We start from the raw sequence: 26,852 nt of genomic DNA, 5'->3' as shown, positions 1-26,852 counted from the left end.
GGCTTCTTCTTTACATCAATAAAGTACAAATTAGTCTTTTGCACAGCACTAAAATCACTGGAAGAGTCAAGTATTTTAATTCTGAGTTGCTAAAGTTATGCCGATTTCCCTTTTATTTTTTTCTACAAACATGGAATCGCAAAATTCGTGCGTTTTTAGCTCATGTGAAGCTTATCGATTCTCGCAAGAACTAATCGATGCTCATTTTCTGAAAAAGAATCGATCCGTATCGATGTAATCGAGGTAATCGCCCATCTCTAATAGGGAAGAGGAAACAATCATACGTAAGTACAGTCACTTTAAACCTAATTCTTATCCAATAATGAGCCTGATTTTAATAAATTAAAATCTTCTTTAGATAATTGTCAATTTTTAATATTATGATTTAAAAAAGTGATTATAAGCTTCTTATTTTTAATGTTGATCTTTTTTGTACTAATTTATATAGGAAAAGTGAATTGAAAACCTTATTTGTAAAAAACCCTTGAACGAGATTACAAAACATCTTTTGTTATTTTAATTTTTGATTTGAATCATCAAATATGTCAGAAAGTAAACCTTCAAAGAACGAGCTTTTGGCTGTATTTAATAAATTGAAAACGATTCCTGCTAATAAGGTTAGTATTTTGTTAAATTTATATTGATTTCTGACATTTTCTATGATTCTACTGGAAGGTTCATTTACCTTTTTGATTCTTGCTTTTTATTTCATTCTATTTTATTTTAGAATATATTATTAATATTTTATTCTCATGTCTTTTTTCCTTTATAATATTGCCCTTATCTTATAGCAATGTTTCGACTGTGGAGCTAAAAATCCGTCCTGGGCAAGTGTTACTTTTGGAGTATTCATTTGTATAGATTGTTCAGCTAGCCATCGATCTCTTGGAGTGCATGTTTCCTTTGTCCGATCAACTCAATTGGATACAAATTGGACTTGGCTTCAATTGAGATCCATGCAATGTGGCGGTAATGCTAATGCCTTATCATTCTTCCAACAACAAAATTGTACTACCAAAGATGCCCAAGAAAAATATCACAGTCGAGCTGCTTCGCTTTATAAAGATAAATTGGCTACATTAGCTAATCAAGCAATGAGAAAATATGGAACAGAATTATTCATAAACGTTTCTTCTAGTGGAGGAGGAGCTGGATCAACAAATTCTGATGCTGATCAAAAAACTCAAAGAGCAAAGCAAGACTTTTGGGATGAACATGAAAATGAAAATGTTACATCAGACACTTCAAATACATTTAGTAAACGCCATCAATTACAAGATCCACTCGTGAAACCTCCAACGGTTGAATCTATACATTCAAGCAAATTAAAAGTTAATTTTGATGAAAATGAAGATGCTAAGTCAGACTATAAACCTGTTATTAGTTCACGGAAACCAACTTCAACTAAAAAAGGAGTAAGTTACATTCAATTGCGTTGCTTTAATTATGTTTCAAATCGATACATGTTTCTGATTGAATATATGAACAGTTAAACTGTTTATCTTGTTCTACAAGAAACATTTTTGCAGGTTAATTGCCAGCGGAGTTGGTACATTTATTTAGTGACCAAACTTCCTCCTTACTTGCCTGCTAGAATAAATTGGATAAGTTTGAGGGAACTTTATTATATCATTTTAAGTTCCCATAGGAATTTCATACAATCTTCATTATCTATAATGTCATAATGATTTATTCTTTCTTCGTCTTTTTTTATTTCTTTTCAGTTGGGCTTAGGTTCCAAAAGAGGCTTAGGAGCTCAACGTGTTAATACTGATTTTAGCAAAATCGAGCAAGAAGCTGCAAGAGCGGAAGAGTTAAAAGATAAAATGGTGAAAAATGAAACTAAACCATTATCAAAAGAAGAAGTTATCAAAACAATTGAGGAAATAGATACTACGTATAAAGATTTGAGTGAAAGAGCACGCATAACTGAGGAAAAAATGCGAAATGTTGATCCAATTAAAGCAAAACAAATCGAGAGACTTGGTATGGGCTTCACAGCTGTTAAAAAATCTAATTCCGGTGTCTCACATTCAGCAAGTTCCGATATGACGACTCTTGAACAAACCAATCCAACTAAATCAGAATCTGTTACACCTAGTAGAGACTTATTCGGTCATAAAACACTCGTAACAGGTAAAAATGCAATTAACATATTACTATTTTAATGCTATTTCACTCCTCATTTTTTAATACTTTGTTGTCAATGTGACCTGATTCCAATATTTTATTATCTAATTAGGGATAGAAGATTTGTGGCTCAGTCGAAAGGAAGATGAAGGCCTAGGGTCAGCCTATTTCAGGGAAAAAGCCAAAAGGGTTTTCTATGACGCGATCACGAGCGATGACTATGACAATGCTTCTGATTATAAAAAAGAAGACACACCAGAAATCATTGATGACATTCCATCCATGGACGAAGAAGAAAATAAGTAAGTTCAAAGATATTGATAAAGACACAAAAGTTGTACTTATAGTTAAAACTAAATCACTAGTGATAATATTTCTATTCTGACTCGATTACAGAAGACCAACAAAAACTCCAAGCCATACTTTTGCCAAATCATCACCTTCATCTTCTTCGGACCTTCAAGCTCAGAAGAAATTTGGTCAAGCAAAAGCAATATCTTCCGATCAATTCTTCAACGATGGACGGTCTAGTGAAGTAATTAGATGTTCTTGTTTTATTTTTTCTTATTTGTTTAATTTGTTTATTTATTCAGAAGATATTTATTCAGTTTGAAATTTCCTTCTCTCTATTTTCCATTTAGTTTGAACAACGTACAACTTTATCAAAATTTGAGGGATCTAATGCGATAAGTAGTGATGATTATTTTGGCCGTTCAAACAATAAAACACGTTCTGGTTCATATACAAGTGGCTTGTCAAATGTTACTGCCAATCTGTATGACGTAAAAGAAGGTGTTCGCGATGGAGTGAGTCGAGTTGCTGGTCGTCTCTCTTCACTTGCTACAGATGTTATGTCATCCTTCCAGGTTTGTTATACCTTTTTATGATCCACCAATTTTATCTCAACATTAGCTTTGATTATCTTACAATCAAATTATACATTTAGTTGATATTTTTAGATGGAAATTTAAGATTTTCATTTGAGTGAAGCACTTTCTATTTCTATTTAATACTCAATTGAAAGCACAGCAGTTAAACAGCTGACTAGATAGTAAATTGCTAGCACAATTAAAGTTATAATACAACTCTCAAAAATAATGTAAGATTTTATCATTGGTAGCTTACCATATGGTAGGGAAAAAAGACTTTAAACCAATGTTGTTTTGATCATTAATTTAATTTTTTCAATTTGTATTAATTCTTAACTTGATTATCTAAATAGAAGGTAACAAAAGCGAAAGAAAAAAATACTCAATAATGATCAGAAATTTCTGTCCTGTAAACAGAATAATGTTTTATTTCAATTACAAACTTTACATGCTTTTGATTACATTACAATTTTTTAGATTGTTTATTCAGATGGATAATTTGTAAAACATTTCCATATTTGTTTTTTTCTTCATATTATTCTAATATGTTTAATTGTGAAAGCAAATTTTAATTCTGTTTCATTGATTTAATTTATTACAGGAGAAAGTTGGATATTAACAGGTTTTCCATGAGTCATGAAAAACTCGGTCCAGTTGTTTTATGGTTCATCAAAATGCTTAAAAGTTGGCAATGGTCTATTTTATTTATAATTATGTTCATGTTACACATCCATTTTATCTGATGTCAATAATAAAAGATCTTGCAAACAATTTTGATATTTTGGTATTTTAATATTTATTTTACTTTAAATGTGCGTTAAATGCAATCAAAGCCAGTCTAAGAATGAACTTAATGATTGTTAACTACTCCAAACAAAAAAAAGGGAATAGTGTGCTGATGATTTGATAAAATGCTTAAGCTCTGCAGATAATGTGTGTCTTGTTTGTGTGCTCTGAGATGTTACGTTGTCTTTTTTGTTTGTTTCAGTTCTGTGCAGGTGTTCATTTCGTGGAATGGTGAGATCTTAGAGATTCTTTATTTTATGTGTGTGTGTGTGTTTGTGTGTATTACATACAAACGTATGTATTTAAATGGTAAAATTGTTGTTGTTGTTGACGGTGGGCTATTTATATATGATAAGGCGGATATACAACAAAATTACTACAAAGTTCCGAGTCTTTTAAGATGACAATCTCTACAGAGAAGGTGACTATTTAATGGATAACATCTCTGAGATGGTTCATCAGTTAATTGCATACCACAATCTTCACAGGTATAACAATCAACATGATAATCTTTATCCATTGAGACTACTCGCACTGTTTCATCTGATCCTTCAAGAGGAGTTATATCTCCACCACAGGAAGCACATTTTGGTGCATAAGCTCGATGATAGTCTGCAACACAATAAATTTTATTATTCATGTCAATGGTGAATGGAACACCATCAAGGCACTCATTACAGGTGCAACATCTAAAGCATCCAGGATGATATGATTTACCCATAGCTTGAAGTATCATTTCAATAATAAGATGACCACAAACAGCACATTTCTCTGCTGTTTGCTGAAATCCTGAATATAGATAATCTTCTTCACAATAAACTTTCCCATGTACATTGTAGAAAGCCTTACCCCTCAAGACACGACCACAACAACAACAAACAAAACAGGATGTATGATATAAGTTTCCCATAGCTTGACAAGCTTGATCCGCACCTTGAACTTTATCACCACATGTATGGCACAGACCAAAAAATTCACATTGAAGTGATTTCTCAAACTCATCCTCAATTTGTTTCATTAAAGCTTCAATCTTTTTCTCAGCCTCTGTAGGCCGTTTTGGTCGTGGAGGCGTCACATTATAAGAGTTTAAATTGGGCTTGGGTGCGGATGGTATCGGTGGAGGACGGGAAGGCTGTGTGGGCGCTGTCACATAATTAGGAGCTTGTGAATGCCTATAAGAGTGTTGAGTACGTTGCTGTAAGACTGTAGTTGTGTAGGAAGCTGACACGGGCGTTGTTGAATCAATTTTGGTAAAATCACCGTTGACTCGTTGAGTCCCTAAATCTCTTGCAACTTCTACCTAAAAGAGAGTAGAAAAAGAAGAAGACAAAGAAAAATAAAAATAAAATTTAATAAAATTATGATCGAAAAATATGAGTTGTATGAAATTCCTATGGGAACTTAAAATGATATAATAAAGTTCCCTCAAACTTATCCAATTTATTCTAGCAGGCAAGTAAGGAGGAAGTTTGGTCACTAAATAAATGTACCAACTCCGCTGGCAATTAACCTGCAAAAGTGATTCTTCTAAATCTGAATGGATAGTTTCTCTCTAAATATCATTGTTTCTAATCTTAAAAATATTAATAGATATAACAATAATAATTTTACTTACTCTTCTTATTGTTGAAATGGGTTGCCGGTTGTTGATGACATGTTTATAGTATGACTTAGCATCTTCGTTTTCATCGCAATTAACTTTTAATTTATCAAATCTTATTGATTCAGCTCCTCCTCCACTAGAAGAAACGTTTATGAATAATTCTGTTCCATATTGTCTCATTGCTTGATTAGCTAATGTAGCCAATTTATCTTTATAAAGCTGAGCAACTCGACTTGAATATTTTTCTTTGATATCTTTGGTAGTACAATTATATTGTTGGAAGAATGATAAGGCATTAGCATTACCGCCACATTGCATGGATCTCAATTGAAGCCAAGTCCAATTTGTATCCAATTGTGTTGATCGGACAATGGAAACATGTACTCCAAGAGATCGATGGTTTGCTGAACAATCTATACATATGAATATTCCAAAACTAACACTTGCCCAGGACGGATTTATAGCTCCACAGTCGAAACATTGCTAAAATTTATAAGGAAAAAGACAGCAGACAGAACAAAATATTAATCATAAAATATAAAATATAAAATAAAAAAACAAAATGAAATGAAATGAAATAAAAAGCAAGAATCAAAAAGGTAAATGAACCTTTTCAGTAGAATGATAGAAAAAGGTAAGAAATCCATGTAAATTACATAAATACTAACCTTATTAGCAGGAATTGATCTCAATTTATTAAATACAGCCAGTAGCTCGTTCTTTGAAGGTTTACTTTCTGACATATTTGATAATTCAAATCACAAATTAAAAGTACCAAAAAACAAACCTCAACTTTGTTTTGCCAAAAAACTAACAAAATGAAGTTTGTTATTCTATAAGCATCCCAAATGGTCTTATGGTTCGTCTTCGCGCCATCTATTGTGAACAGGGTAATAACACCAGTAGATTAATTTTGTTGAAATTAAATTTCAGTCTTGTTTAATTGTTTCCATATTTTTACATCTAATTTCAATTATTAATGTTTCGATATTCATAATAAAACACTCTGTTTATCTATTAATCAATTTTTTGCGTTGAAGTACTAGCAAATTATGCATTTTCCTAATTTATTAAAATGAACAAATATTCAACTACGACGCTAATTGTTGAAAAGACAAGATTCTTGCTCTTAAATCTATCTATTATTTGAACTTCTAATTGATTATCTATATGTTGATTTGCCCTCTACTTGACATATTCTCCATCTTAATGTCTGTCCAACATTTACGATGATAACATTATCCAATCTACAAAATTTCGCTTCATTATTGCTCTAATGATTGCTCTAATTATTCATTGAATTTTCTGTTGAACAATCAGACCCTACGTTGTATCAGGCATTCACTTGTCCACTCCGCTTCATTAGAAATGGCATCAACTTGGTCAAATTCGTATCCTTTTATGTACTTTTTTCAAATCTTTAAAAGTGCGAAATTTACAGCATCTTTACTGTCGAAAATCTCGAGAATTCGTTCATTGAAAGCTTTCTCCAACAAGCTTTTGTAAGCTAAAAACCTTTGAATTTGCCAGATTTTTTTACCAGTTTCAAGCAAGATTACTAGCTAATACCATAATGGACCCATCTTTAAGCAGCTTTTCATTAGGACAGTATTAGTCCCAGATTGAATCGATAAGTAAACAATGGTATCTTTAAGACATATTGTCTGAATGTATTGCATTCAATCCACTCGTCAGGCTCTTGAAGATAATTCACTGAATTATTGTAAATGAAAGCAGAATAACACTTTAACCATATAATTTATTTGACCTAGAAGCAAATCCAACACTTAAAGCTGTGGCTTTTTGCGATTTAAGTTTGTAAAGACAAGAAAGTCTTGATTCTTGTTTCTTTATCACTTACTGACTATTCAAGATTATCTACTTGCTAATCATTTATTTAGTTTACATTTAAATCAGTTATTTGTAATGCGATATTACAATGATCAAGAATAATAAGTATTTATTGCTGCGTAAATAAATTGGTGTCATCTTGGTATTATGATAATTACTTGTCTCCTATCAATGGTAGCTCATCAAGATCACAATCATTTTACAACTTGTGTTTCTCAATCACCGATTGAAGTCAGTCTTTGAGTACAGTAGTTATTGTTTTCATTTATATAAAATAATTAATACACAAGTATCATTCCTAAGATCATTAAGGATAGCAATCAAAGTGTGAGAAAATTGATAAAGAAAACAGTTACCTCGGAAATTTAATTCTGGTAAGTGTAATAGTCTTGTAAAACTTGAACATCTAATTATCTCACCATTCATCAATTATTTCAACCTTCTTCTGTCAAAGGTTAATCTGTTACCAAGCCACCAGTGATTAACTCAATCATTCTGTTTACTTATGAGTGTTGATTGAATAAACTGAAGTAAAAAATTATTTCTCCTCAATTGTGCTTTGAAATAGATATGATGATGAAAAAAGAAGTGGTTAAGCAAAACTATGGAAGGACTCCTGAAGATCAAGCAATAATTGAATTACTCCGAGATGTTGTGCGTAAATGTACCAATCCTGATTCCTCCAAACGTCCTTCAGCCTCTGAGCTTTATGAATCCTTGTCCTTCCATTTGCATAGTTTTGATACCGATCCTAAGAACATTGGAGAGACAATCATCTGAATTGGAATGACAGGGAAAATTATCTACAAAAAGAAAGATCAGAAATGGATGAATAATGAATACTTTGGTTGCATTTAAAATGGAAGTGAGGAAACCACAATTCATTGAACTAACAATTGGAAAAGATATTGTTACCCTTTTGAACTGTATTGATTGTGAATATTGATTAATGTTCAATTGTGATAGATCACCTGCTTTTTAAATGGCAAACAAAACAATAATTGTTGCAAATATATGAGAAAATTTGTAATGTTTACTTTTATTACACTGGTAAAAGTTATTTTTAAGTTTGTTAAACCTCTAGTTAATGTCAATAAAACATGTGTGAAAATACAAAATAATGACCATGTAATAAATACGATTAATTAAACTAATTCATTAAGATTGGTCTTGCGTTAGTATGTGGATCGCCCTTGTCTTTCATCCTGAGGGTCACTCAACATGTAAGCTGGAAAATACCCATTTCCTGATGGATCTTTGAGCTTTGGATTGACAAATGTATTCTTAGCTGTACCTATAGATGTATATCTGAAAAAGAAACAGAAATTTGTTAGTAGAAAATAAAAAATGATAAAACAAATTGAAAACTCACCCTTTATCATATAATGAACAGTAGGGCACTTCAAGATCACGCAGAAAACTCCAAATTTGATGATAAGACCAATTAAGCAAGGGATTAACTCTAATAAATTCAGGCCAACCCGGGTCAGTAGGCTCAAAAAATGAGATTGGCTTGACTAGATCAGTACTTCTGGTTCCCATAAAAATATGACTAACTGTTGTTTCATTTTTGAAATTTTTCAAAGCTTCTTTGAAATTGGGTCCATTAACAGATTTTAGATCCAAATTGTATCTTGTAACAGAGCTTTGAATGAAATCCTCCAATTCAGGGAAAGTATCAGGCATTAAAATTAGCAAAGTCATTAATTTAGGGGCCAAATCTCCGTGGTTTAGATTTCCTCGTTCAAATTTATCAAGAGTAACCAGGTAAACAAGGTGAAGTAGAACGGTGCAATCTTTACCTCCGTTAAAACTAATGGCGATTTTTTTGTGATCATTGTTAATTTCATCAAGACACTTGTTAATCACACCAATGGCTTCAACCACGTGCTCGTTTCCATCTTTTAAAACATATTGATGCAGTTTGGCCAACCAAAGGTCAATGTTCTGTTTTAACATCATTTTTTGGTGAAACAATTAGGTACAGGTTTTAAGTAACAATTGAATGGGTTAAATGAACTGCCAGTCACTAATAAAATCAATAATCTAGTTTCTCCCAGTAGCTGATCACCTTTCAACGAACAGTGAATAAATGAGAAGAAAATGTAAAAAAACAAACAATAACAATGACTACTAATGATAATGGTAATGATAAATTATTAACAGATAAGCAACGTCAGCATCTATATGGTGAAAATTTAACCATCATATGTTGATGAAATTTCCATTACCCAACTCACATCGTTGTCATAAATTAAAGTTTCAATCATATCTAACAGAGAAATGATAAATCAACAGTGAATTCCTCATGATCCTGAAAAATATAAAGAAAAATAGAAAAAAATTACATTAGAAATCGTAGGAATAAATTAATCATCTGAAACAAAAAGATACAAATCAAATTATTAGATGTCTGATAATAAGTACCGGGTCAAATAAATACTTTCAATTCATATGATAACCTGATGAAATAAATAAGATTTGTGATCAATGTAATGAGAGGAGAGACGAGTGGAAATGTTTGTTTGGCTAGCTATTGATTTATATCTGAATCAACAGAGTGTCAATAAATTCAACAATTAAATTGAACACATTATGAGGATAATTGAAATCTTATTTAACAAAAAAATCACATGGACAAAGGTAGAACATTGTAGTACACATGAGAGAATGTCAAGTAAACGATTGATGTTAATTAAAGTCATTATGATCGCTATTACGAGTGACTATTAAAAGTGAGAATTTTTATCACAAAGGTTAGCTACAGACTTCAGTTTCACAGGAGCTGATTAATTACCTTAAAAAAGGTTATAATTGTATTTAATTAGCCTAATAAATTCAATGTTGAAAGATATTAAATGAAATGAAGGAGCAATAATAGAATAGTTAGCAAAATTTTTGACTATGTGAAATGAAATACTTACATCAAATAGATATTACACTTCAAATAGTGACCTTAAAGGTCAGATTAAACTGGATCACATTAAAATTATGGACGCCGGTTTAATAAAAATAAATAAATTGTTGTTTGGAAACAATGTTTTTGAAAATTGCGGTTAAGAGTTAGATTATTTGGTTACTATAACCGGTTTCTGTAAAACTGGTTACTCTTCATGGTTACAGTAATAATCCGTTTATAGTCTTCAGAAGACATTTCTTTCGTTCCAACCATTTTCATTCTCAGGCCCCGCAGTTCACATCTTTTTTTATTTCAGTTTATTTAAAATTTGGAATTATCTTATTATTCTTATTATTTTCTTCTGAGTTCCATGTCTTCTAGCAGTCAAATTCATAATTTGAAAACTTTTGGTGAGTAATTATTTAGCCTTAACGTTAGTTTTTTACTGTGAAATATTTTCATCTACAACTGGTTTTTATTTCAGATCCCTTCGCGGATGCTATCAAAGCTGATGATACTGTTCATGACGGTCTAATTCACATACGTATTCAGCAGAGGAACGGTCGAAAGACACTTACCACTGTCCAAGGCATTGCTGATAATTATGATAAAAAGAAGATTGTTAAAGCCTGCAAGAAGGTTAGTTATCTTTGCTCTTGACGTGTTCTCCTTCATTCCTATGTTTCAATGTTAGTGTGATTTCTCAACGTCAGAGTTGTGTTAGAAATCATTCATAACATTGACCTTCTCTACCAATCATTATCATCTCTTTCCTTTAACAGTTCACCATTTTTTTTGTTGCCGCGTCTCATTTGTTCTTAGCTAACCTGTTTTCTTCTAATCCTGTCTTTCTTTCAACGCTAATGTCTGTACTTTTCCTTAAACATCTTTTTTTCTCTCTTCTAAACAGGAGTTTGCTTGTAACGGAACAGTGGTTGAGCATCCTGAGTATGGAGAAGTCATTCAACTGCAAGGTGATCAGCGAAATAACATTTGCCAATTTTTAACTAAATATGGTATCGCTAGAACTGAGCAACTAAAAGTCCATGGTTTCTAAGAACCATATATTTGTGGTATGGTAATTGCGGTTGGCTAAGGACGAAACAAAGGAATTCATTTCATTACTATCATAGATATATATATGTATGTGTTATTGTATATATACTATATATATTTATATGATTTCTCTTTAATCAAAACTCAAACTGCATCTTGATCGTCATCCCTAACCTACCATCTCCTCACGAAATTGGGTTTCACGTTAAACCGCCAATAAAGGGATACATTACAAGCCATACTACATTCTCCTTTTCTTCATTTTTCTCCCACGGTTTAAGCACTCTTCAAATCACCATAATCAGCAGAAACATTTTACCCAATTATTGTCAAAAAACTTGTTATATAGTTTATCCACCTCTGATATCAGCTTAACCATGGCCAAATACGAAATAAAATTACCATTATCCATTGAAAACAAAGACTTGTCCATTTCTTTCAAAGTCATTGTGCAAAAATCATTCATAATAATTATGACTACTATTCAAGGCAATATCTAGAGTTAATTGAACACAAAGTCAGACATGTTGAAATAACTTAAACAGTCTCGAGGTTGAAAAAAATTCAATGACGTGAAATAAATTTTATTTAAATTCAGGTGGATTAAGAATCTGAACTTCTTCTTCGCTAAGATCATCTTCAACCGTGATTTCTTGGTATTTACTAGAGTTTTTCGATCGTTTGCTAAATTGCTTGGCTTTGCTATCGGGTTCATCCTCGTTATTTGTCGTTTCCTCATCTTCAATGTACATGTCTTCATTTTCGTCATTTTCGACATTTTCTTGAAATTCATCGATGAAATCCCAATTTTGGCCTCTTCCTTCACCAATCCCAACTGTATCGGAAGCATATCGGTACATTTTGGTATTCTGGGCAACTTCTAGATCAATTATAACATCATCATCGTCATAATTCTCCTGGACTTCTTGCAACTCGATTTCTTCTTTTTTGTAGCTACAAAGAACTGAGCTACTTTCTCTTATTAGAGGCGCGTATCCAATCTCTGCACCTTCTGTGGATCGTTTCTTTAAATCTTGTTCGACTGCCAATTTGACAAAATTTGTTAAAAATTTACTCCTCTCTATTGCAAGTTGACAACAGTTTAAGACAACGTCTTTTGTAATTGCTGATTTTCCTGAAATATGAATAGTAGTTATTTCACGATAGATATTGGATCCCACGATTAAATAACCATCACAAACTTGTTCTTCAGCTTGAGTTGGGTCACAGACGAACTTGGAGTTGTCAAAAAAAGTGAAACTAGTACAGAATGGATAATGAAGTATGTTAAGAGGTATTGGATGGCGCTCATCAAACGAATGGATCTTAATTTTATCCTCTACAACAGAGACGTCTGGTCTTTTGAAGTGAGATAAAGAAGCTAGAAGAGCTATAGAACAACACTCTGGAAGATTTCCGTCATCATTCATCACAATAATATCAGTTTCTAAAGCATACACTTTCTCTCCCGAGATAATGCACAATGATTCTAAATCTAAACATCTCGAATCTTTTACATTTTTCTCGATCATTCTCATAATTTCAACCACTTTCTCATAAGTATGAATCATGGAGGCTGTAAGATCAACTCTAATATTCAACAGTCCTTCACAGCTTTTAACAGCTTTGGGTTCTGCTATTTGATAAGTGATGTTACACATAACACGTGTATCGCCAAGGCTAACTACAGATGAACCATAATCTAAGCCGAATCCAATGGATAATTTACGAAAATCCTTCGACGACCTTCCATCAATTCGCTACAGAAAATTAAAATTCAGAAAAAAGGAAAGTCAAAATTAGAGCGTTTGCAATCACATTGTTTACACGATGAATTATCAAGGTAGAATACACTTCTTACTTTATCATCTTTGACAGCAGTGAAAATGAAATTTTTATTACACGAAGGAATAGATTTGGGTTTTAATCTTTGCATGAAACTCATGATGGATGAAACTATAACTATGAACAAAAATTGAACCGAATTGAATTAAACCAAACTAAAATATAAACATAAAGCTTTCCATTTATTTTTAAACAACAATATCGCGCTTTTTCCATAATCGCCATCTATTGATAGAATCGATGACTTACAATAAAAATGAAATTTTAATTCCTAATTAACTACAACGTAATTGATTTATCTGATTATTGTGCGATTCAATTTTTTTCATTTCTGTAAAATTTGATAAAAAATTGTAAACATCCAAATGTTACGAAACTTGTTAAGTGCAAAAAAGATTGAATGAGTCCCTAAATGTCATGGTCGATCATTTGATCAGTTTTATCTGAATTAGAGCGTAGCTTGAAATATGTTCAATTTTTATCGTTAAAATTGAGCTTTTATCAAAATTAAAGGATTAAACTACTATCGATATTCAAAGCTTGATTCATGATCAAAGTAAATTTTGATTAAATCCAGTTTGAAATAGCGGGCAATTCGAAACTAACCATTAGATGGCAGCAGTGAATTACGGATATCCGTAAATTTCTGCATTTTTGTTGTTTTTATGAGTATAAAAAAGCATGGAAATTATTTTAGTTTAATTGCTAAGTTTTGTTACAATCCAATGGGTCCACCGATTTTTATTCAAGGTAATTTCATTTCTTATTGTTTTAAAATATTGTCGTATTGTGATAATGTATGCTGTAAATCATAGTGTCTGGGTTGTCCAAATATTCAAGTGATATCTTTTTCGGCTAATTTAAGTTTTGTATTTGTAAATTTAATCTAATCTTTCCACTCAACAATTTTCTTTTTTTCTTATAGGCATTCACTCGAACCTTGATCAGTTATGGGTTCAATTAAGTGAAATTTGGGAGCTTCCGAAAGTAACGTGATGAAATATATAATCAACATGTGGTTATGAAAATTTCAACTTCGACATCTTCGTCACTTCGTTTCCTGTTCTAACATGGTTTCTTAGGTAATTCTTCATAAATTTAGTTTACTTCCGTTTAAAAATGATGCTATTTTACTGAGTATTTGCTACTCATGAGATCACAATGATTGAAATTACCAGTTCTGATTTTAGTTTCAAGATTTCACTCACCACTAGCTTCTATTCACTTATCTAATTCATTTTTGTATTTCTTTCAATGTAGAAACTGATTTAAACAATATCTTGAAGGTGATTTAGGCATGAAACCATTCATGGAATAATTTTGCTTATCACCACTTCATGGGTCTTTTTACACGGTTACTGATTCGATTGTTGAATCTTCTTACTTAAGGTGATTTAATATTTTTATTTTTATTTCTACCTTCGATATGATGTTATTTATTGAGTATTTGCTACTCATGAAGGTTTAATGATTGAAATTTTCAATTCTGATCACCAAACATCATTTCTCATCTGAATTTCTTATTCAATTACTAATGTCTACTTATCTCTTCCACAGGTATTCATCACTTATTTAAATCTTTCTGCCTTCTTTCTCATGATGCTTTAACTCCAATAGATCCTTCTTATCATTGATGATGAGATAATTTTTACTGAATTATTCAAATTATTACTATCTTATTTAGTATTTCTAGACTTACTAATTAATTGTTGCTTTCGTTAGGTTCAAAACTGGTTCCCATGTATCTTTGATATCTGTTGGATGTTTCATGTAAGTTGATCATTCTAGTGCTTCAATATGTTTGTTTCAGTCCGTGATGAGTTAACTATATCTGATTTGATGATTTGATATTTTGTATTAGCTCTAGCTGACCTTGATTTATATTTGAATTGAAGCATCTTACTATCAAAAACTGACCGCCTAATCTTTTATCTTTTCTAGTAAAATTTTGGTAGGCAGTTAAAAAAACGTTCTTTCCAGGTTTGCATTCCTTTGCCAGGATCTTAGAAGAAAAAGTGTGAGTATTGATCAAATCTTTTCCTGTATAAATTCAAAGTGATGAAAAAACAAGTGGGAATCTCTATGAGAATCATATGATTACATTACTAATTATATTTTGTCTGAGTTGATATTTAAAAGACAGGAAACCAAACCAATTAGTTCTATGCTCATATTGTTTTTTATCTTTATAGATTAATTTTTATGGTTAACCCTGCCGGTTGAATTAACGAAAAAATAATTCTTGAGTTTCATCGTTGAAGCTGATGTTACACTGATATGGATAAACAATTCTAATTGGTGAAATGCTCATTTAATCCAATCAATAAAACTCTGGTCACTCCAATGAACCGATAGTTTATACAGAAAAGCAGATCATTTATTTTGGACATTCTACTCTTAGGCAACCAGTAATCAAAGTGGAAGACCCAAATCTAATCTAAACTCTTTTAAAAATCAAAACAATAGCATTCATTGTTGATTTATCGATAAATAAAATTTTTCACTTTCAATCTTATTTGATTTATTAATCAATTGAACAATTTGGGATGAATAGTGATGGGGAAATGCTTGTAAATAACCTGAAAATGAGGACAAATATCAATAGCTCAAGTTAAGATATATTTAGATTTAGACCAAACCAGATCATAATCATTCTAGTGTCCGAGTTTCACTTTTAGACCTTTATATTTTCAAGAATTATAATCTTGATTGTGACAAATGGACAAATTTGAATCCTGATTTACTTTTAATCTTAATTTAACTTGATCTTGAATTCATTAATCACTAATACTAAAATTCAATCTCTCAGGCTGATTGTTGGAAATGTAAATTACAACAATTGTAATGTTGAGCTAAAGTGTATTGATTGCCTTAAAGCTTAAAAACCATTAATCAGCCAATCATTGAACATTGACTTAAGTAAACCATGAAAATTGATTTGATCATTGTTTATCAAACTGTTAACCTGGTCAAGTTGAAGTCAATAATATCGACTGACTTAGGTTGGTGTGAATTAATTGCTTGAATTAACTTGTTAACTTGACTCAAGAAAGTACCATTAAAGGCATTGAATATAATTTGTCGGTAGAGATGAGATCTAAATTGTTCCCATTAAACCTAAATTAAAATGATGCTAATGAGGTTGAAAATGTGAACAAACCTTAAAAATAAGACGATTTAATTTAATCCACCCAATGATCCCAATGATGGCCGTTAAAAATAATAATCATTTGCAGAATGGAAATGCAAACAATCATTCAAATAATATACATTGTTAATGATGATCAACCTATTCAAATGATTAATTATAACCCAAACTGTTGCTCTTATAAAGGGTGTTACACCGTTTTAATATCATTTTCATACTGAACTCATCAACATTTGCTTCATCTTCATCTTAATATCAACATTGCCATTTGTATCAAAATTTGAATCAACTGTAAAAGCTCGGCAATTCTTGGTGATGATTGTGACTAAATTAGATCATTTATTTAGATTCATCATCAACTTGTTATATTTCAAGTCAATTGCAAGTGATGAATACGTTATGAGATGAGTTACAGTCTGTATGTTGACTTACAAGTATTATTGTCTTTGCTTGGCCTGTTTACCGTTTAGGTAACAAAGCTCAAGATTCAAACATCATTAAACATTTCAATTACTGTAAAAATGATGAGTCTTTTAGTTAATTAATTAAGCTTAAAAGGTAATAAAACTGTTGACGGGATGCAAGTTTATTATTGAAGAAGAGTTACACAGCTGAGATCAATTGGAATTACCATGATTAATGTTACACCCAAAGAGTTAACGTGTTCCATTTTTTTCTCAGCTCATTTCTTTGTCTATTTTTTGTTCTATTACTCTTTTGGACATTAAAAGTGCGATTCAATTGCAACAAATTAATCATCAGTTTTGTTTTTGGGCGCAACTCTGACTGTAACTGTTAAGCCCACAAGCATAAGTCAAGATTATTTTTTCTGTTCAACTTCTTCCCACTGAAAGGTTCCATTTTTATTTTGTCAATGTTTTCATCTTTAACCTGGCTAACTGATTATCATATTCAATAATATTATACAATTATGATTAATGAACCTTAAATTGTTTACCTTTGTCACATATTTTCATTGAAGCCTTTACAACCTGAAACGAGTTAAAATGATAAAATAATGTTGATCAAGTTTCATGTTTGAGATTAAAAAAGTACATTATTTGAGACTTTATTGAGATTTTTGCTTTATTGCTTTGAAATTTCGCATTTAAGTGAATTATGTTCAAATTTTGAACAAAAAGTGATTGAAAAACATCATTAAAACTAAATATAAAAATTGTAGATAAAAAGTTAATCGGACAACGGACACTTTAAAATAAAGTGAAAAAAAGGAACGAATAAAGATGATAAAATGTTAATCCAAGAAAAAGTGAATAGATTATAGCAAATTCATATCAATTTTCGTTTAAAATATTAATAATAGTTTAAAAAAATCAACATTAATTATTACCTAAATACCCATAATTACATGATAAGTATAATAATAAATATAGACGATTAGAATTTGATTTTTTTTCCTTTTCCTCTGTTACACTTTTCAAGTTTTATATTAACAAATCGGAAGGACACATGCAAGGTTTGAACAATTGGCGCTTTTTTGCCACAAAAATACTGGTAACAGATAATCACAGATGAGAAGTACGATTGTCATGAAGAGTATTGGGATCATTATTAAGGTTAATAGTACCGCTATTGCTGATATTTACATTATTGCCAGAATCCATCATGACTAACCAATTATTGAGACCTATGTCACGTATAAGTTCATGTGAATCTATATCGAGGTCCAAACTGTCCAATTTAGAGGATAAAGTACCTTCAACTTCGTTGTTGTTTAAATTATCAACGGATGGGATCATTGAAGGTATAGGATGTTGATGAGATTGAGTGAAACCAGAACTTGGTTGTGCTTGATACGATGAATTTAACGAAGAAACAGGTTCTACAAAATTGTTAGACATTGCAACGGGAGATAAATTTGGAAGGAAATTATTAGATGAAGGTGAAATGAAATTGTTTTCAGTTAGTTGTTGATTTAAATTGGATGGATTTAAGTTGTCAGAACAAATCTGAAAAGATTGAGATTGTTTAGGTTGCAAGAGATGTTGATTGGATGTTGAGGGTTTCATCGCGCCCATGTCAATTGAGCTTCTAGGCGAAGAAGAATAGTGTGGTGACAATGAATACGATATTGTTTGAGGAATCGCAGAAGGGGTTGACTGGACCAGTGGTTCTTGTATACAATGAGAAAGTGAGGTAGGTGATGGAGAGTTCACCATGTTGAGATTGTAAGTAGGAGATCTACGTTGGGTACCTAAAGATGTACCCAGAGATGAGCCTGGGGCTTGAGAGAAATCATTCCACTGTGATTGTTCCGATTGTGCATCAACTTCGATTCTATCAGGTATTGCAGGTGACACAGGTTCTTGAGGTCTAAGAGGGCTTCTAGAAGAACTAGGATAACCAATGGGAGATAGTCGACGAGATTGAGTGGATTGAGATTGAATCTGGCTCATAATAGAGGAGTTGTCTTTCAGGTAACGATCTATACAACCACTCTCTTCGACTTTTTGCCTTTTCCGGGTAAGCCCATCAGGATCTATTCCTTTGGGTAAAAATTGAAATTGTCTTGGTTCACTTGTATGACCATCACTTGGTCGTCTCAATTGAATGTTCACTGTAACAGGCTGGGAAATGTTTTCATTGTAATATTTGGGCGATCGAAATGAAATGGCAACTTGTTTATGGACATCATTGGGCTGAAAATCAGCATAACCTTCCCAAATAATTTGACCTTTTGATTCTTCATAAAAACGAACTTGAATGTCATCCTTGGCAACTCTATCGCACAACAAAATGATTTCTTTGCCGCCAGTAACCGAAGCAGAAAAATGACTCAGTTTGGTTATAATAAGGTCAGACATTGCTTCTACAATGAGAAATAGATAAAAAAATAGAAAGAAAAAAAATATTAATATGCAAATTTTTGCAGGTTAGTGAATAGTTTAATGATACAAGAAAGACAAAGGCTGGGTTGATGAGCTAAGCTCAATGAAACTTACTTTTGTCGTAGATTGGGTCAGAAACAATTGGTTTAAGGGGAACAGTGAATTTGTCCTTTTCTGAGCCTTCAACAAAAACTTGGAAACAAAGGCGCACAACATTTAGATCAATACTTGAGGCTTGATTTTTGTGAGCAAAACCAGCTATAAATAAATTAAAATGGACCAAAAAAGGATGATAAATAATGAAGTATATAATTAATAATGAGCGTAAATTGTTTATTGTAAGAACAGAAAAAAAGGATTTAATAAATGAATAGTTGCACTTACTCCGGAAGGGATCAACCTTGATCGATTCACGTAACTTCAACGATTCTTCAATGTCTTTACGTTTGACACACTGAATTCCAAGTGAAGTGAAACTGCAAATCATATCAGAATTGTTAATCACCATGGTACAGACGCCCTTTTTACAGCCATCTTTACCAACTAAATTGTGAGGATGAGGACGATAAGGAAAGTCTTTAGTAACACACGAAACAACGACAACTGCAGGACCTTTGAAAGACTCTATTTGGATAGTTGGATAAGTTTTATTTTCTGGTGTTGAGTTGGCCCCAGGAATGGATCCAGCTGAACGGCCCTCACACTCATAGCGAAATCTTAATGCACATCGAGCTGGTTGCTCCAAAATCTTTACACGAGGTCCACCATAGTCCTCGGCATAATTATCAGGCATCATCATAGAGAGATTCATTATAAATTAAAAATCGGAAGCAGAATAAAAAAAGTCTCCTAGATTTGAGTTCATTAAATTGCTTTCAAATGAGTACCTGCAGATTAAAAGAAACAAAAATGAGTTAAAATTCAATTGAGTTAAACAAATTTTTTCAATAGGACTAATCAAAAGGTTTAGCTTTTTGTCCATGTAAAAATAATCAAATTGAATTACAATTTAAATGAGGTTTAAACATTCGTTCAATTTAGATCTGAATGCATTTTGATCGTTTCAAGAGGAACAATTACTGACAAAACCAATCAACTTCACCGTTCAACGCACCAAAATAATTGTAAAAGTACCTTCACACTAAAATTGTATTTATAGCTTGAATTTTAGTCAGCCTCTGAAATTAATTTGCAATTAAAAATTAATATTGAAAAATACAACAAAATTACAAATTACAAATCAAAATTTTGTTTACTATTTTGAAGTACTATTGGCTCAACAACTAAGCTGAATAGGTAAAACTCTGATCATTGAAAAATTGGATCGTGTTCACACTGTGAATAAACAAATTATTGTATTTGATTGATATAAGTTGCAGCTTTTACTCTTTTATATTAACCCTTGATCTTTATTGAATTCAGATTTGATTGAATAGCCTATTGTTCAGTTTTTGATCGATAATCAATGTAAACTAGGTTGTTTAAAAGTTTACCAATTCCCATTAAATTGGGTTTAATGAGTAAATATGCGAAAAGAGATTTCATTGGATTTGTATAACCCTTCAAGACGCTTGTTTTCCCTTATTTGGAGAATTATTTTGTATGAATTTGAGTGAACATGAAATGAATGGACAAGAAAGGAAAGCAAGGACAAGAAGAAAAAAGGGAAAGAGAAAGAAAGAGAAGGTGAAAAAAGAATTAGAGAAGAAAAAAAAATCAAAACTTGAAAGTGTGAGTGAAGAGAGTTCAGCAGAAAAACAAGTAAATATGTTTAGATTTGAAACTAAAACTAATTTTTTTCAGCATAAGAGATGCAGTTAAATTTGGCGGAAGAGAGAGAAAGAAGAAAGAAAGAAAGAAAGAATGTAATTTAAGACAAAAAAGACAAGAAACAAGACAAAGAAAGAGAGAGAAATAAAAAAGAGAAAGAGACAAGGAAGAATGAAAAAGAAGAACGAAAACCTGAAACTTCATCAGCGTAGTAAGACTCTTGAGGGATTTTTTCGCCGTAGGTTCAATGCAGAAAACCTTTAAATATCTTCAATCGAATCACAGAGTTGCTAGAGATATGAGATAATGATTCAATAATTTCAATAAATGATAACCTCATAGTCGCCTTGTAAGCTACTTCATGATGGGGAGTAATTACGAATTATGGACCAGCCTGATGATGAACCTAGTTTCAACTTCAACAAAGTTTCAACCTTTAAAGGAACGTTTCTTTCAACTGAACAGATTGACGGAACAAAGCTTGTTGTCGTAAAACAAGCTTAAATAAAAGGAAATGTTACTTGTTCTGTGTTAATATAAAATAATTTCAAACTACAGTGGAATAAACGGAAACAATTTCATCAGTTTCTCACCTTTAGCTGTTTTGCTCAGTAAATATTGTCTGAAACAGATTTACGGGTAAAGTTGAACAAGTAAAAAGAAGAATTTTAAACGAAAGAAAAAAGGCCGATTATTAATAACAACATAATACTCACCATAATCTTGATTTAAGCCTTGGACATTGTCCGACATAATAGTAATGTGAGAGAAGCAGGAATACTATTAAGGTAATGTAAAGGTAATGACGGAATAAAAAATAGTAGAAACAATAAGTAGACGGGACAAAATGTTTTAATTGTTGATTAAAACTTTTAACTATTTGACTTCACAGGAAAAATTTAACTATTAACCATCAGGGATAAAAATTAATTAACCAAAATTAACCACAATCAAAGATTAAGAAAAGAAGAGACAGAGAAAAAAGATAAACAACTTTAACAAGCTTTCACAAACTTTAACTCATATCTGTAGCTTTAGGAGCTCAAGCCACATCCTACTTATGTAACCCGCTTCATTTAAAAAGATGTTAATTTTACAAAAAAATGTGCAAAACTTGATTCCAATTCAAACCACAGAAAAGTAATCAAGTTTTAAAATTCAGAATTTAGCTTAATCGATTTTCTATCTACGCCATATCAAAGAAAACACTTTTTTCAAGTGGATTGGTGCACTTCAAAGCCTTTACTTCGTACCGTTCAAGAGTTGGTATCGAAACCGTCTTAGATTTTGAGTGTTATTGAATATTTTGTTGTTCAATGAGGGAACAACAAATGACCAAATGAATCTGAATTCATGATTTTTACCATTGCTTTTCAATGGTAACATTTGGAAAGCCTGAAAGCAAATTGCAACGAAATCTTGCTTCTTTACTATACAATTTGTTGGAAAACGGAGTTCATTTTTTTTCGTTTTTTAATTGAATTAAGTAAGGATTTAATTTATGATGGTCTTACAATGTATTTATGATTTTACCATCATCAGAGTGATTAGTTTGACGGTGCTGTTGTTAAAAAATAAAATTATGAGCAACTTGCTGTTTTTGTTGCTTTTGATCTGAGATGCGATTCATTTTAAGGTGAGTTATGATAAATTATTTAGGTTTATTTATCGCTTGGTAAAGTTATTTTTTCCTAAAAGCAAAATAATCTCCTGTTGGATCTTCAACCCAGGGATAGTTTTGTGGACATTCAGCACATGTATGTAAACGAATAGTTTCACCAGGAAGTTCCCTAGAGGTGAGTGCACATTGATTTGGCAGACTACAGTAAGGTAAACCTTTAACCTCACACTTTTCCTTCCATGGAGCAAAATCGTTAATCTTTTGAATTTCAGTTGGAGATTGCATCCATTGAAGGACTTGGGTCATTGTGACAAAGTAAACATCTTTCTTCTCCAACATTTCATCAATCCATTGGATGAAAGCGTCAAGATACTCGGGTGTTGTTTTCAACCATGAAGCATGGAAGAAGAGACCAAGTGGAGCTCGATTAGTCTTGTAATGACGATCAAAGTTGTGATTCAAGAAATTGTAGAACTGTTCACCGGAGATAATGTTGGTGCAAGAATCAATCATAGAACATCCAGACAGTTCTTCATCAAATTTGGGATCATCTCGACGATCAAGCTCATTCATTACCATTTCCCAGACTGCGTGGGAACGTGTTGGACAATTTTGACCATTGCCGTGACACTTGTGTGGCATTCTGAAGTACAAAGTGTAAGGCCAAAGAGGTGGATTGGAGAGAGGAGCCGTGATTGAGGAATCATAAAGGAAAGCTTGTTCTTCCATCATGAAGAATTGATTGTTTCCACCAACTCTCAAGTATGGAGCTCGGACACCAACAATTGAGTTATCAGTAATGTTGGCAAACTTTTCAATGATCAACCTGACACCAGCCATTTCTTTAGCCCATGTTTCAACTGAAGCTTCACTCCAATATTTTTCATCATTCTTGTGGGTGATTGAATGAGCAGAAATTTCATGACCTCTTCGGTGTACTTCCTGGACTGCCGAGTAATTGGTATATTTATGTGAGACAAAGAAGGTGCTCTTGATGGAACATCCATTTGGATTGTTTCGTCCTTCCTTAAACAATTTCTCGTACACATCAATGTTATTATTATTGATGGCTCCATCGAAGGTAATCATAACCATTTGAGGTGTGTTGGCAGGCTCAAGACGAGCAGGAATTTGAGTTCCATCAGCAGAGCAAAAGCAATCGGGAAGGACACATTGACTCTGGTCACAGGGTGGTGCTCGGTTTGGATCTTTGTCGACAGCTAATCAAGGAGAAAAACAAATTGTGGAGAAAAAAGGAAAGACAAGAAAAAAAAGAAAGAAAACGAAAGATCATTATAAAAGAAAGATAAATTATAAACAGGTTAGCACGTTACGTAAAGCTTCTTTGACCTGATTTCAGGCTGACTTAGCTCAGTCATACCCGGTATAGTCATTCGTAATGGAAAGTAAAATTGACCTGATCCCGATATATCTTGTTTTTAGTTATACTCAAAGAAGAAGAAGAAGAAGAAGATGGATGATGACGAACAAGAAAAGAGTGTTGGTGTAAGAATGAAGATCTTGAATTCGAGAAATTGTAACCATTATTGAAATGTACCTTCATTGAGACCGGTATAAGATAATATTTGTGTTTTTGGGGCTGATTTTTATTCTCATCTTTTCTTTTATTCCTTCTTCTTCTTCTTCTCTCTCTCTTCACTCTAACAGTCAAGTTTCTTTAAGTGAGAGATTCGCTTGAATGGCCTGAATGGACGAAAAACACTAAAGCAGGGAACATTGAAAAGATGGTAATGATGAGCGCTTCCAATGGAAACACAAGAGACAATAAAGATCGTTAAAATGGTTGTTGAAGAAACTCCATTTTACAGGTTAAGGAGGAAAAAACATTTTCTAACAAGAGTAAACTTCCTTATTCCTTTTGGGTTCAATTTTTTGTTTGTTTCTTCATTTTCTTTGAAAAGGAAAAATCAATTGATTGTAATTTTGACCTGTGTTGATTCGTGTTTGGCACGTGTCAATACGTGCCATTTCATCGAGACACACCTTACATTTTCATGATATAATTGGTTAACCATTTGTTTCAGTTTTGATTGTTTTGATAAGAAAACCTTCAACATTACTTACTACAAGCATTTTCATCAGATCCATCCGCACAATCTGGCGTTCCATCACAGAATTTTTCCTTCTCAATACAATTCTTGTCTCCACAAGCCAACATTCCTTCTTTAGTACAGAATGGTGTATCGGTGGCAAGAAGAGGTGTTGCTAATCGTGGCTCTGTAATGATAACGACGGAAAAAAAGTAATGAAATCAAATTGTTTCACTTCAAATACATTAAAGCCTCAAAACTAAATTTCATGAGCAAACTATCGATATTAATCCAATAAAACTTCACCATTTGTATATTAATTACCATTAAAAGTATCATTCGTTTAAGCAATCAGACTCAGTATCGATGAACTCTTCCAATAACTGGATAAGTAAATGACTTTAACCGTAAATTTATTCACCTATCAAGCTGTGAATAGACTTGATTTCATCTTAAATGCTATATTTGAATTGTCCTCATCTAATTTTCATGCATTGACATCACATTAAACTGGTTAAGTGTTGCAAAATGAAAAGTGAAACTGAATCAAAATGAGTATTTTCATGATTTACTCTCTTTAAATGTTAACTTAACTGTAGCTTAATAGTCGACACTCGATTTAGCTATCGTTTCAATATCCTTAATGAGTACTGATCAACAGCTGGATACTTTAATACAAAAAAAATGAATTTCTTACTTTCTAATTGTCCACAATTTTTAACATTTGATTTCCAATCACATGTTTGCCTTTCAATATCAAAGGCAAGACCAGAGGGACACCTTAAAGCCAATAAACCTTGAACTGAACAACGGACAACATCCCGACAATCATCATCAGTAGTTAAACGAAAGTATTCCGAAGGAGGTCGACCTCTGCACAGTTCGGCTTCATTCTCATTTTCAATTTGACGCTTTTTGATGGAGATTGACTGACCTATTAAACAAAGACGGACACAGGCAAGAAACAGTGAAAATTAGGTAAACAACTTGATAAAAAGAACACTTGGATGAAAGATTGAAATTATAAACGCTTACATTGATGAATAATGAGTAAAGTTGAAATTAAAGTCAGCAATGGTTTAAAATTGATCATGATGGTCGATAGAGCAATTGAACAACACTGAATGAAGAGTCACAAATGATTGGGAAAAAAACTGTTGATGTAAACAGCAGCTTATGAGTATATCATCCGGATCGGATGATGGCGAAGTGAACAGAATGAAAAATATTTGATCTGAGCGATTTAACAGGCGAACGTGCAAGTGAGCAAGGAATGATGATAATGATGATAAGGGATGATCAAGATGGTAGGAGCGACTAAAAAAGGTAAGATGAGGTAAAGGAGATCAGAACGCTTTTTCATTTTTAGGACGTGGGCTCAATTAAAGTACAAATTCAAATTGCTGCTTTTTGATGACAAACATTGAGACAGGCGCAATTTAGCTACAATTGTGACCACTCTTATTCAATGTCAAATGTCCGCAATTAGAATCCTGTTACCTTTTAACCTAATCAATTATTGTTCAGGCCATTTCATGATCAACAATAATCTATATTTGAAAACATTTACTTTTGTTTTTATTTTTCTTCATTCTATCAATGCATCAATTGCCTGACAGTATTTTGGACTTAATTAATATTTACCATCATATTGTCCCTAAATATTAATATTAATGCTTGATATCATTAATCATTGGTCACTTAAAATGCAGCAATCTTTTCAAAAACTGGTGTTAATCATCTTCATCAACCAACACATCTTCTGATCTTTTTAGTCAATAGTTAATCTTATATTCCGTTTCAGTTCAAAATGATTTTATGTTCATAACAGTCTTAATTTCATAGTAAAGCTGACTCTAGATTACTTCGATAATAATATTCACCAAAGAAATAATTCACTAATAGCCAATTACCTGCCTTTTTCCAGTTTTAAACACCAAGAAATATGCAAATTAAACCAAACTATTCGATGACAATACTGAATGTATTAATATAAGAAATCTAAATAGTTTGAAAGACAAATTATTTTAAAAATTATTATAATTTTTAAAGGAAAAACCTTAATATAATTGTTTTTAAAACTGTAAAACCTAGTCAACCCAAACTCACAAGTAAACTAGAGAGAGCGTTTCCAGCTCATGAAATAAAAACGCAAATCATCCACCTCTTCAAGTTTTAGCGTCTAACGCAATACTTTGAGCTATTGATACCTGGTTCAACTATTGAGTAAATTAAAAATAAGGAAAATGCATTTAAGATCTTTTGTTTGGTGTTCAAATTAAACTAAATTTTTCCCAAATGTTTTCATTTAAAGTATTTTAAGCAATTTTTTAATATTATTGAAAGGCTTTGTGAACGCAATACTTTCATCAGT

At 32.1% G+C, this 26,852-nt stretch overlaps 7 protein-coding genes and 2 long non-coding RNA genes across 14 annotated transcripts; 4 read left to right on the top strand and 5 right to left on the bottom strand.

Moving 5' to 3' along the window:
- Window positions 1-290: 290 nt before the first annotated feature.
- On the top strand, window positions 291-3,776 carry LOC107364118 (ADP-ribosylation factor GTPase-activating protein 3). Of its 2 annotated transcripts, none has more exons than XR_016199505.1 (7): window positions 291-617; window positions 792-1,415; window positions 1,725-2,136; window positions 2,243-2,432; window positions 2,496-2,665; window positions 2,772-2,996; window positions 3,601-3,776. XR_016199505.1 is itself a non-coding variant. In XM_015931435.2 (7 exons), exons 1-7 carry the CDS (start codon window positions 543-545, stop codon window positions 3,616-3,618), a joined length of 1,683 nt encoding a protein of 560 aa, XP_015786921.2. In that variant the 5' UTR covers window positions 291-542; the 3' UTR covers window positions 3,619-3,776. The 2 variants fall into 2 exon arrangements, 1 of the variants encoding a protein (XP_015786921.2); XM_015931435.2 differs by having other exon boundaries at window positions 2,527-2,665.
- Window positions 3,389-6,197, bottom strand: LOC107364119 (uncharacterized). The gene is made up of 3 exons (XM_015931439.3): window positions 6,057-6,197; window positions 5,401-5,871; window positions 3,389-5,085 (listed from the first exon to the last, which is right to left on the bottom strand). Exons 1-3 carry the CDS (start codon window positions 6,129-6,131, stop codon window positions 4,162-4,164), a joined length of 1,470 nt encoding a protein of 489 aa, XP_015786925.2. The 5' UTR covers window positions 6,132-6,197; the 3' UTR covers window positions 3,389-4,161.
- Window positions 6,198-7,259: 1,062 nt separating this feature from the next.
- Window positions 7,260-8,360, top strand: LOC107364206 (uncharacterized). The gene is made up of 2 exons (XR_001569093.3): window positions 7,260-7,613; window positions 7,694-8,360. It is a non-coding gene; the product is annotated as an uncharacterized LOC107364206 (long non-coding RNA).
- On the bottom strand, window positions 7,437-10,276 carry LOC107364204 (bifunctional FAD diphosphatase/FAD synthase). 4 transcript variants are annotated; one of them, XM_089268655.1, is made up of 4 exons: window positions 10,037-10,276; window positions 9,480-9,553; window positions 8,612-9,310; window positions 8,259-8,547 (listed from the first exon to the last, which is right to left on the bottom strand). In XM_089268655.1, exons 3-4 carry the CDS (start codon window positions 9,199-9,201, stop codon window positions 8,415-8,417), a joined length of 723 nt encoding a protein of 240 aa, XP_089124781.1. In that variant the 5' UTR covers window positions 9,202-9,310; window positions 9,480-9,553; window positions 10,037-10,276; the 3' UTR covers window positions 8,259-8,414. The 4 variants fall into 4 exon arrangements, 3 of the variants coding, with proteins under 3 accessions (XP_089124781.1, XP_015787019.2, XP_015787021.2); XM_015931533.3 differs by having other exon boundaries at window positions 10,164-10,276; XM_015931535.3 differs by having other exon boundaries at window positions 9,667-10,089.
- Window positions 10,277-10,419: 143 nt separating this feature from the next.
- On the top strand, window positions 10,420-11,435 carry eIF1 (eukaryotic translation initiation factor eIF1). The gene is made up of 3 exons (XM_015931536.3): window positions 10,420-10,548; window positions 10,623-10,777; window positions 11,049-11,435. The coding sequence occupies exons 1-3, from the start codon at window positions 10,509-10,511 to the stop codon at window positions 11,193-11,195; spliced, it is 342 nt and encodes a 113-aa protein (XP_015787022.1). The 5' UTR covers window positions 10,420-10,508; the 3' UTR covers window positions 11,196-11,435.
- Window positions 11,436-11,757: 322 nt separating this feature from the next.
- LOC107364203 (uncharacterized) lies at window positions 11,758-13,209 on the bottom strand. Its single transcript, XM_015931530.3, has 2 exons — window positions 13,056-13,209; window positions 11,758-12,954 (listed from the first exon to the last, which is right to left on the bottom strand). The coding sequence occupies exons 1-2, from the start codon at window positions 13,137-13,139 to the stop codon at window positions 11,779-11,781; spliced, it is 1,260 nt and encodes a 419-aa protein (XP_015787016.2). The 5' UTR covers window positions 13,140-13,209; the 3' UTR covers window positions 11,758-11,778.
- Window positions 13,210-13,750: 541 nt separating this feature from the next.
- LOC107364183 (uncharacterized) lies at window positions 13,751-15,549 on the top strand. Its single transcript, XR_001569087.3, has 6 exons — window positions 13,751-13,789; window positions 13,965-14,121; window positions 14,300-14,428; window positions 14,762-14,809; window positions 14,981-15,056; window positions 15,232-15,549. It is a non-coding gene; the product is annotated as an uncharacterized LOC107364183 (long non-coding RNA).
- Window positions 15,550-17,255: 1,706 nt separating this feature from the next.
- LOC107364181 (uncharacterized) lies at window positions 17,256-21,795 on the bottom strand. Of its 2 annotated transcripts, XM_025161231.2 has the most exons (5): window positions 21,523-21,795; window positions 21,400-21,428; window positions 19,421-19,923; window positions 19,151-19,294; window positions 17,256-19,017 (listed from the first exon to the last, which is right to left on the bottom strand). In XM_025161231.2, the coding sequence occupies exons 3-5, from the start codon at window positions 19,845-19,847 to the stop codon at window positions 17,714-17,716; spliced, it is 1,875 nt and encodes a 624-aa protein (XP_025016999.1). In that variant the 5' UTR covers window positions 19,848-19,923; window positions 21,400-21,428; window positions 21,523-21,795; the 3' UTR covers window positions 17,256-17,713. The 2 variants fall into 2 exon arrangements, with proteins under 2 accessions (XP_025016999.1, XP_015786990.1); XM_015931504.3 differs by lacking the exon at window positions 21,400-21,428.
- Window positions 21,796-22,261: 466 nt separating this feature from the next.
- On the bottom strand, window positions 22,262-25,679 carry LOC107364182 (chitin deacetylase 1). Its single transcript, XM_015931505.3, has 4 exons — window positions 25,514-25,679; window positions 25,176-25,412; window positions 24,513-24,665; window positions 22,262-23,647 (listed from the first exon to the last, which is right to left on the bottom strand). The coding sequence occupies exons 1-4, from the start codon at window positions 25,569-25,571 to the stop codon at window positions 22,488-22,490; spliced, it is 1,608 nt and encodes a 535-aa protein (XP_015786991.1). The 5' UTR covers window positions 25,572-25,679; the 3' UTR covers window positions 22,262-22,487.
- Between the last annotated feature and the right edge of the window lie 1,173 nt (window positions 25,680-26,852).

This window comes from Tetranychus urticae, chromosome 3 (genome assembly GCF_039701765.1).
Source record: "Tetranychus urticae isolate SD_2017Ah chromosome 3, NJAU_TeUrti_SD_1.0, whole genome shotgun sequence".
Taxonomy (NCBI): domain Eukaryota; kingdom Metazoa; phylum Arthropoda; class Arachnida; order Trombidiformes; family Tetranychidae; genus Tetranychus; species Tetranychus urticae.
Note: the sequence above shows the minus strand (reverse complement) of the source record. Positions and strands in the feature narration are given on the sequence as shown.

Bases quoted from the DNA above. Each gene is read 5' to 3' on its own strand.
- LOC107364119 (XM_015931439.3), bottom strand. From the start codon at position 6,131: ATGTCAGAAAGTAAACCTTCAAAGAACGAGCTACTGGCTGTATTTAAT. The intron at 5,872-6,056 runs GTTAGTATTTAT...TATAAATTTTAG, and splicing joins GATCAATTCCTGCTAATAAG to CAATGTTTCGACTGTGGAGC. The intron at 5,086-5,400 runs GTAAGTAAAATT...ACTCTCTTTTAG, and splicing joins CCATTTCAACAATAAGAAGA to GTAGAAGTTGCAAGAGATTT.
- LOC107364181 (XM_025161231.2), bottom strand. From the start codon at position 19,847: ATGAATCTCTCTATGATGATGCCTGATAATTATGCCGAGGACTATGGT. The intron at 19,295-19,420 runs GTAAGTGCAACT...ATTTATTTATAG, and splicing joins CAAGGTTGATCCCTTCCGGA to CTGGTTTTGCTCACAAAAAT. The intron at 19,018-19,150 runs GTAAGTTTCATT...TTCTCATTGTAG, and splicing joins TGACCCAATCTACGACAAAA to AAGCAATGTCTGACCTTATT.
- LOC107364182 (XM_015931505.3), bottom strand. From the start codon at position 25,571: ATGATCAATTTTAAACCATTGCTGACTTTAATTTCAACTTTACTCATT. The intron at 24,666-25,175 runs GTAAGAAATTCA...TTATCATTACAG, and splicing joins AAATTGTGGACAATTAGAAA to AGCCACGATTAGCAACACCT. The intron at 23,648-24,512 runs GTAAGTAATGTT...CTCCTTGATTAG, and splicing joins ATCTGATGAAAATGCTTGTA to CTGTCGACAAAGATCCAAAC.
- eIF1 (XM_015931536.3), top strand. From the start codon at position 10,509: ATGTCTTCTAGCAGTCAAATTCATAATTTGAAAACTTTTG. The intron at 10,549-10,622 runs GTGAGTAATTAT...TTTTTATTTCAG, and splicing joins TCATAATTTGAAAACTTTTG to ATCCCTTCGCGGATGCTATC. The intron at 10,778-11,048 runs GTTAGTTATCTT...TCTTCTAAACAG, and splicing joins TTGTTAAAGCCTGCAAGAAG to GAGTTTGCTTGTAACGGAAC.
- LOC107364204 (XM_089268655.1), bottom strand. From the start codon at position 9,201: ATGATGTTAAAACAGAACATTGACCTTTGGTTGGCCAAACTGCATCAA. The intron at 8,548-8,611 runs GTGAGTTTTCAA...TTTCTTTTTCAG, and splicing joins TGTTCATTATATGATAAAGG to ATATACATCTATAGGTACAG.
- LOC107364203 (XM_015931530.3), bottom strand. From the start codon at position 13,139: ATGAGTTTCATGCAAAGATTAAAACCCAAATCTATTCCTTCGTGTAAT. The intron at 12,955-13,055 runs GTAAGAAGTGTA...AATTTTCTGTAG, and splicing joins CTGCTGTCAAAGATGATAAA to CGAATTGATGGAAGGTCGTC.
- LOC107364118 (XM_015931435.2), top strand. From the start codon at position 543: ATGTCAGAAAGTAAACCTTCAAAGAACGAGCTTTTGGCTGTATTTAAT. The intron at 618-791 runs GTTAGTATTTTG...CTTATCTTATAG, and splicing joins AAACGATTCCTGCTAATAAG to CAATGTTTCGACTGTGGAGC. The intron at 2,137-2,242 runs GTAAAAATGCAA...TTATCTAATTAG, and splicing joins TCATAAAACACTCGTAACAG to GGATAGAAGATTTGTGGCTC.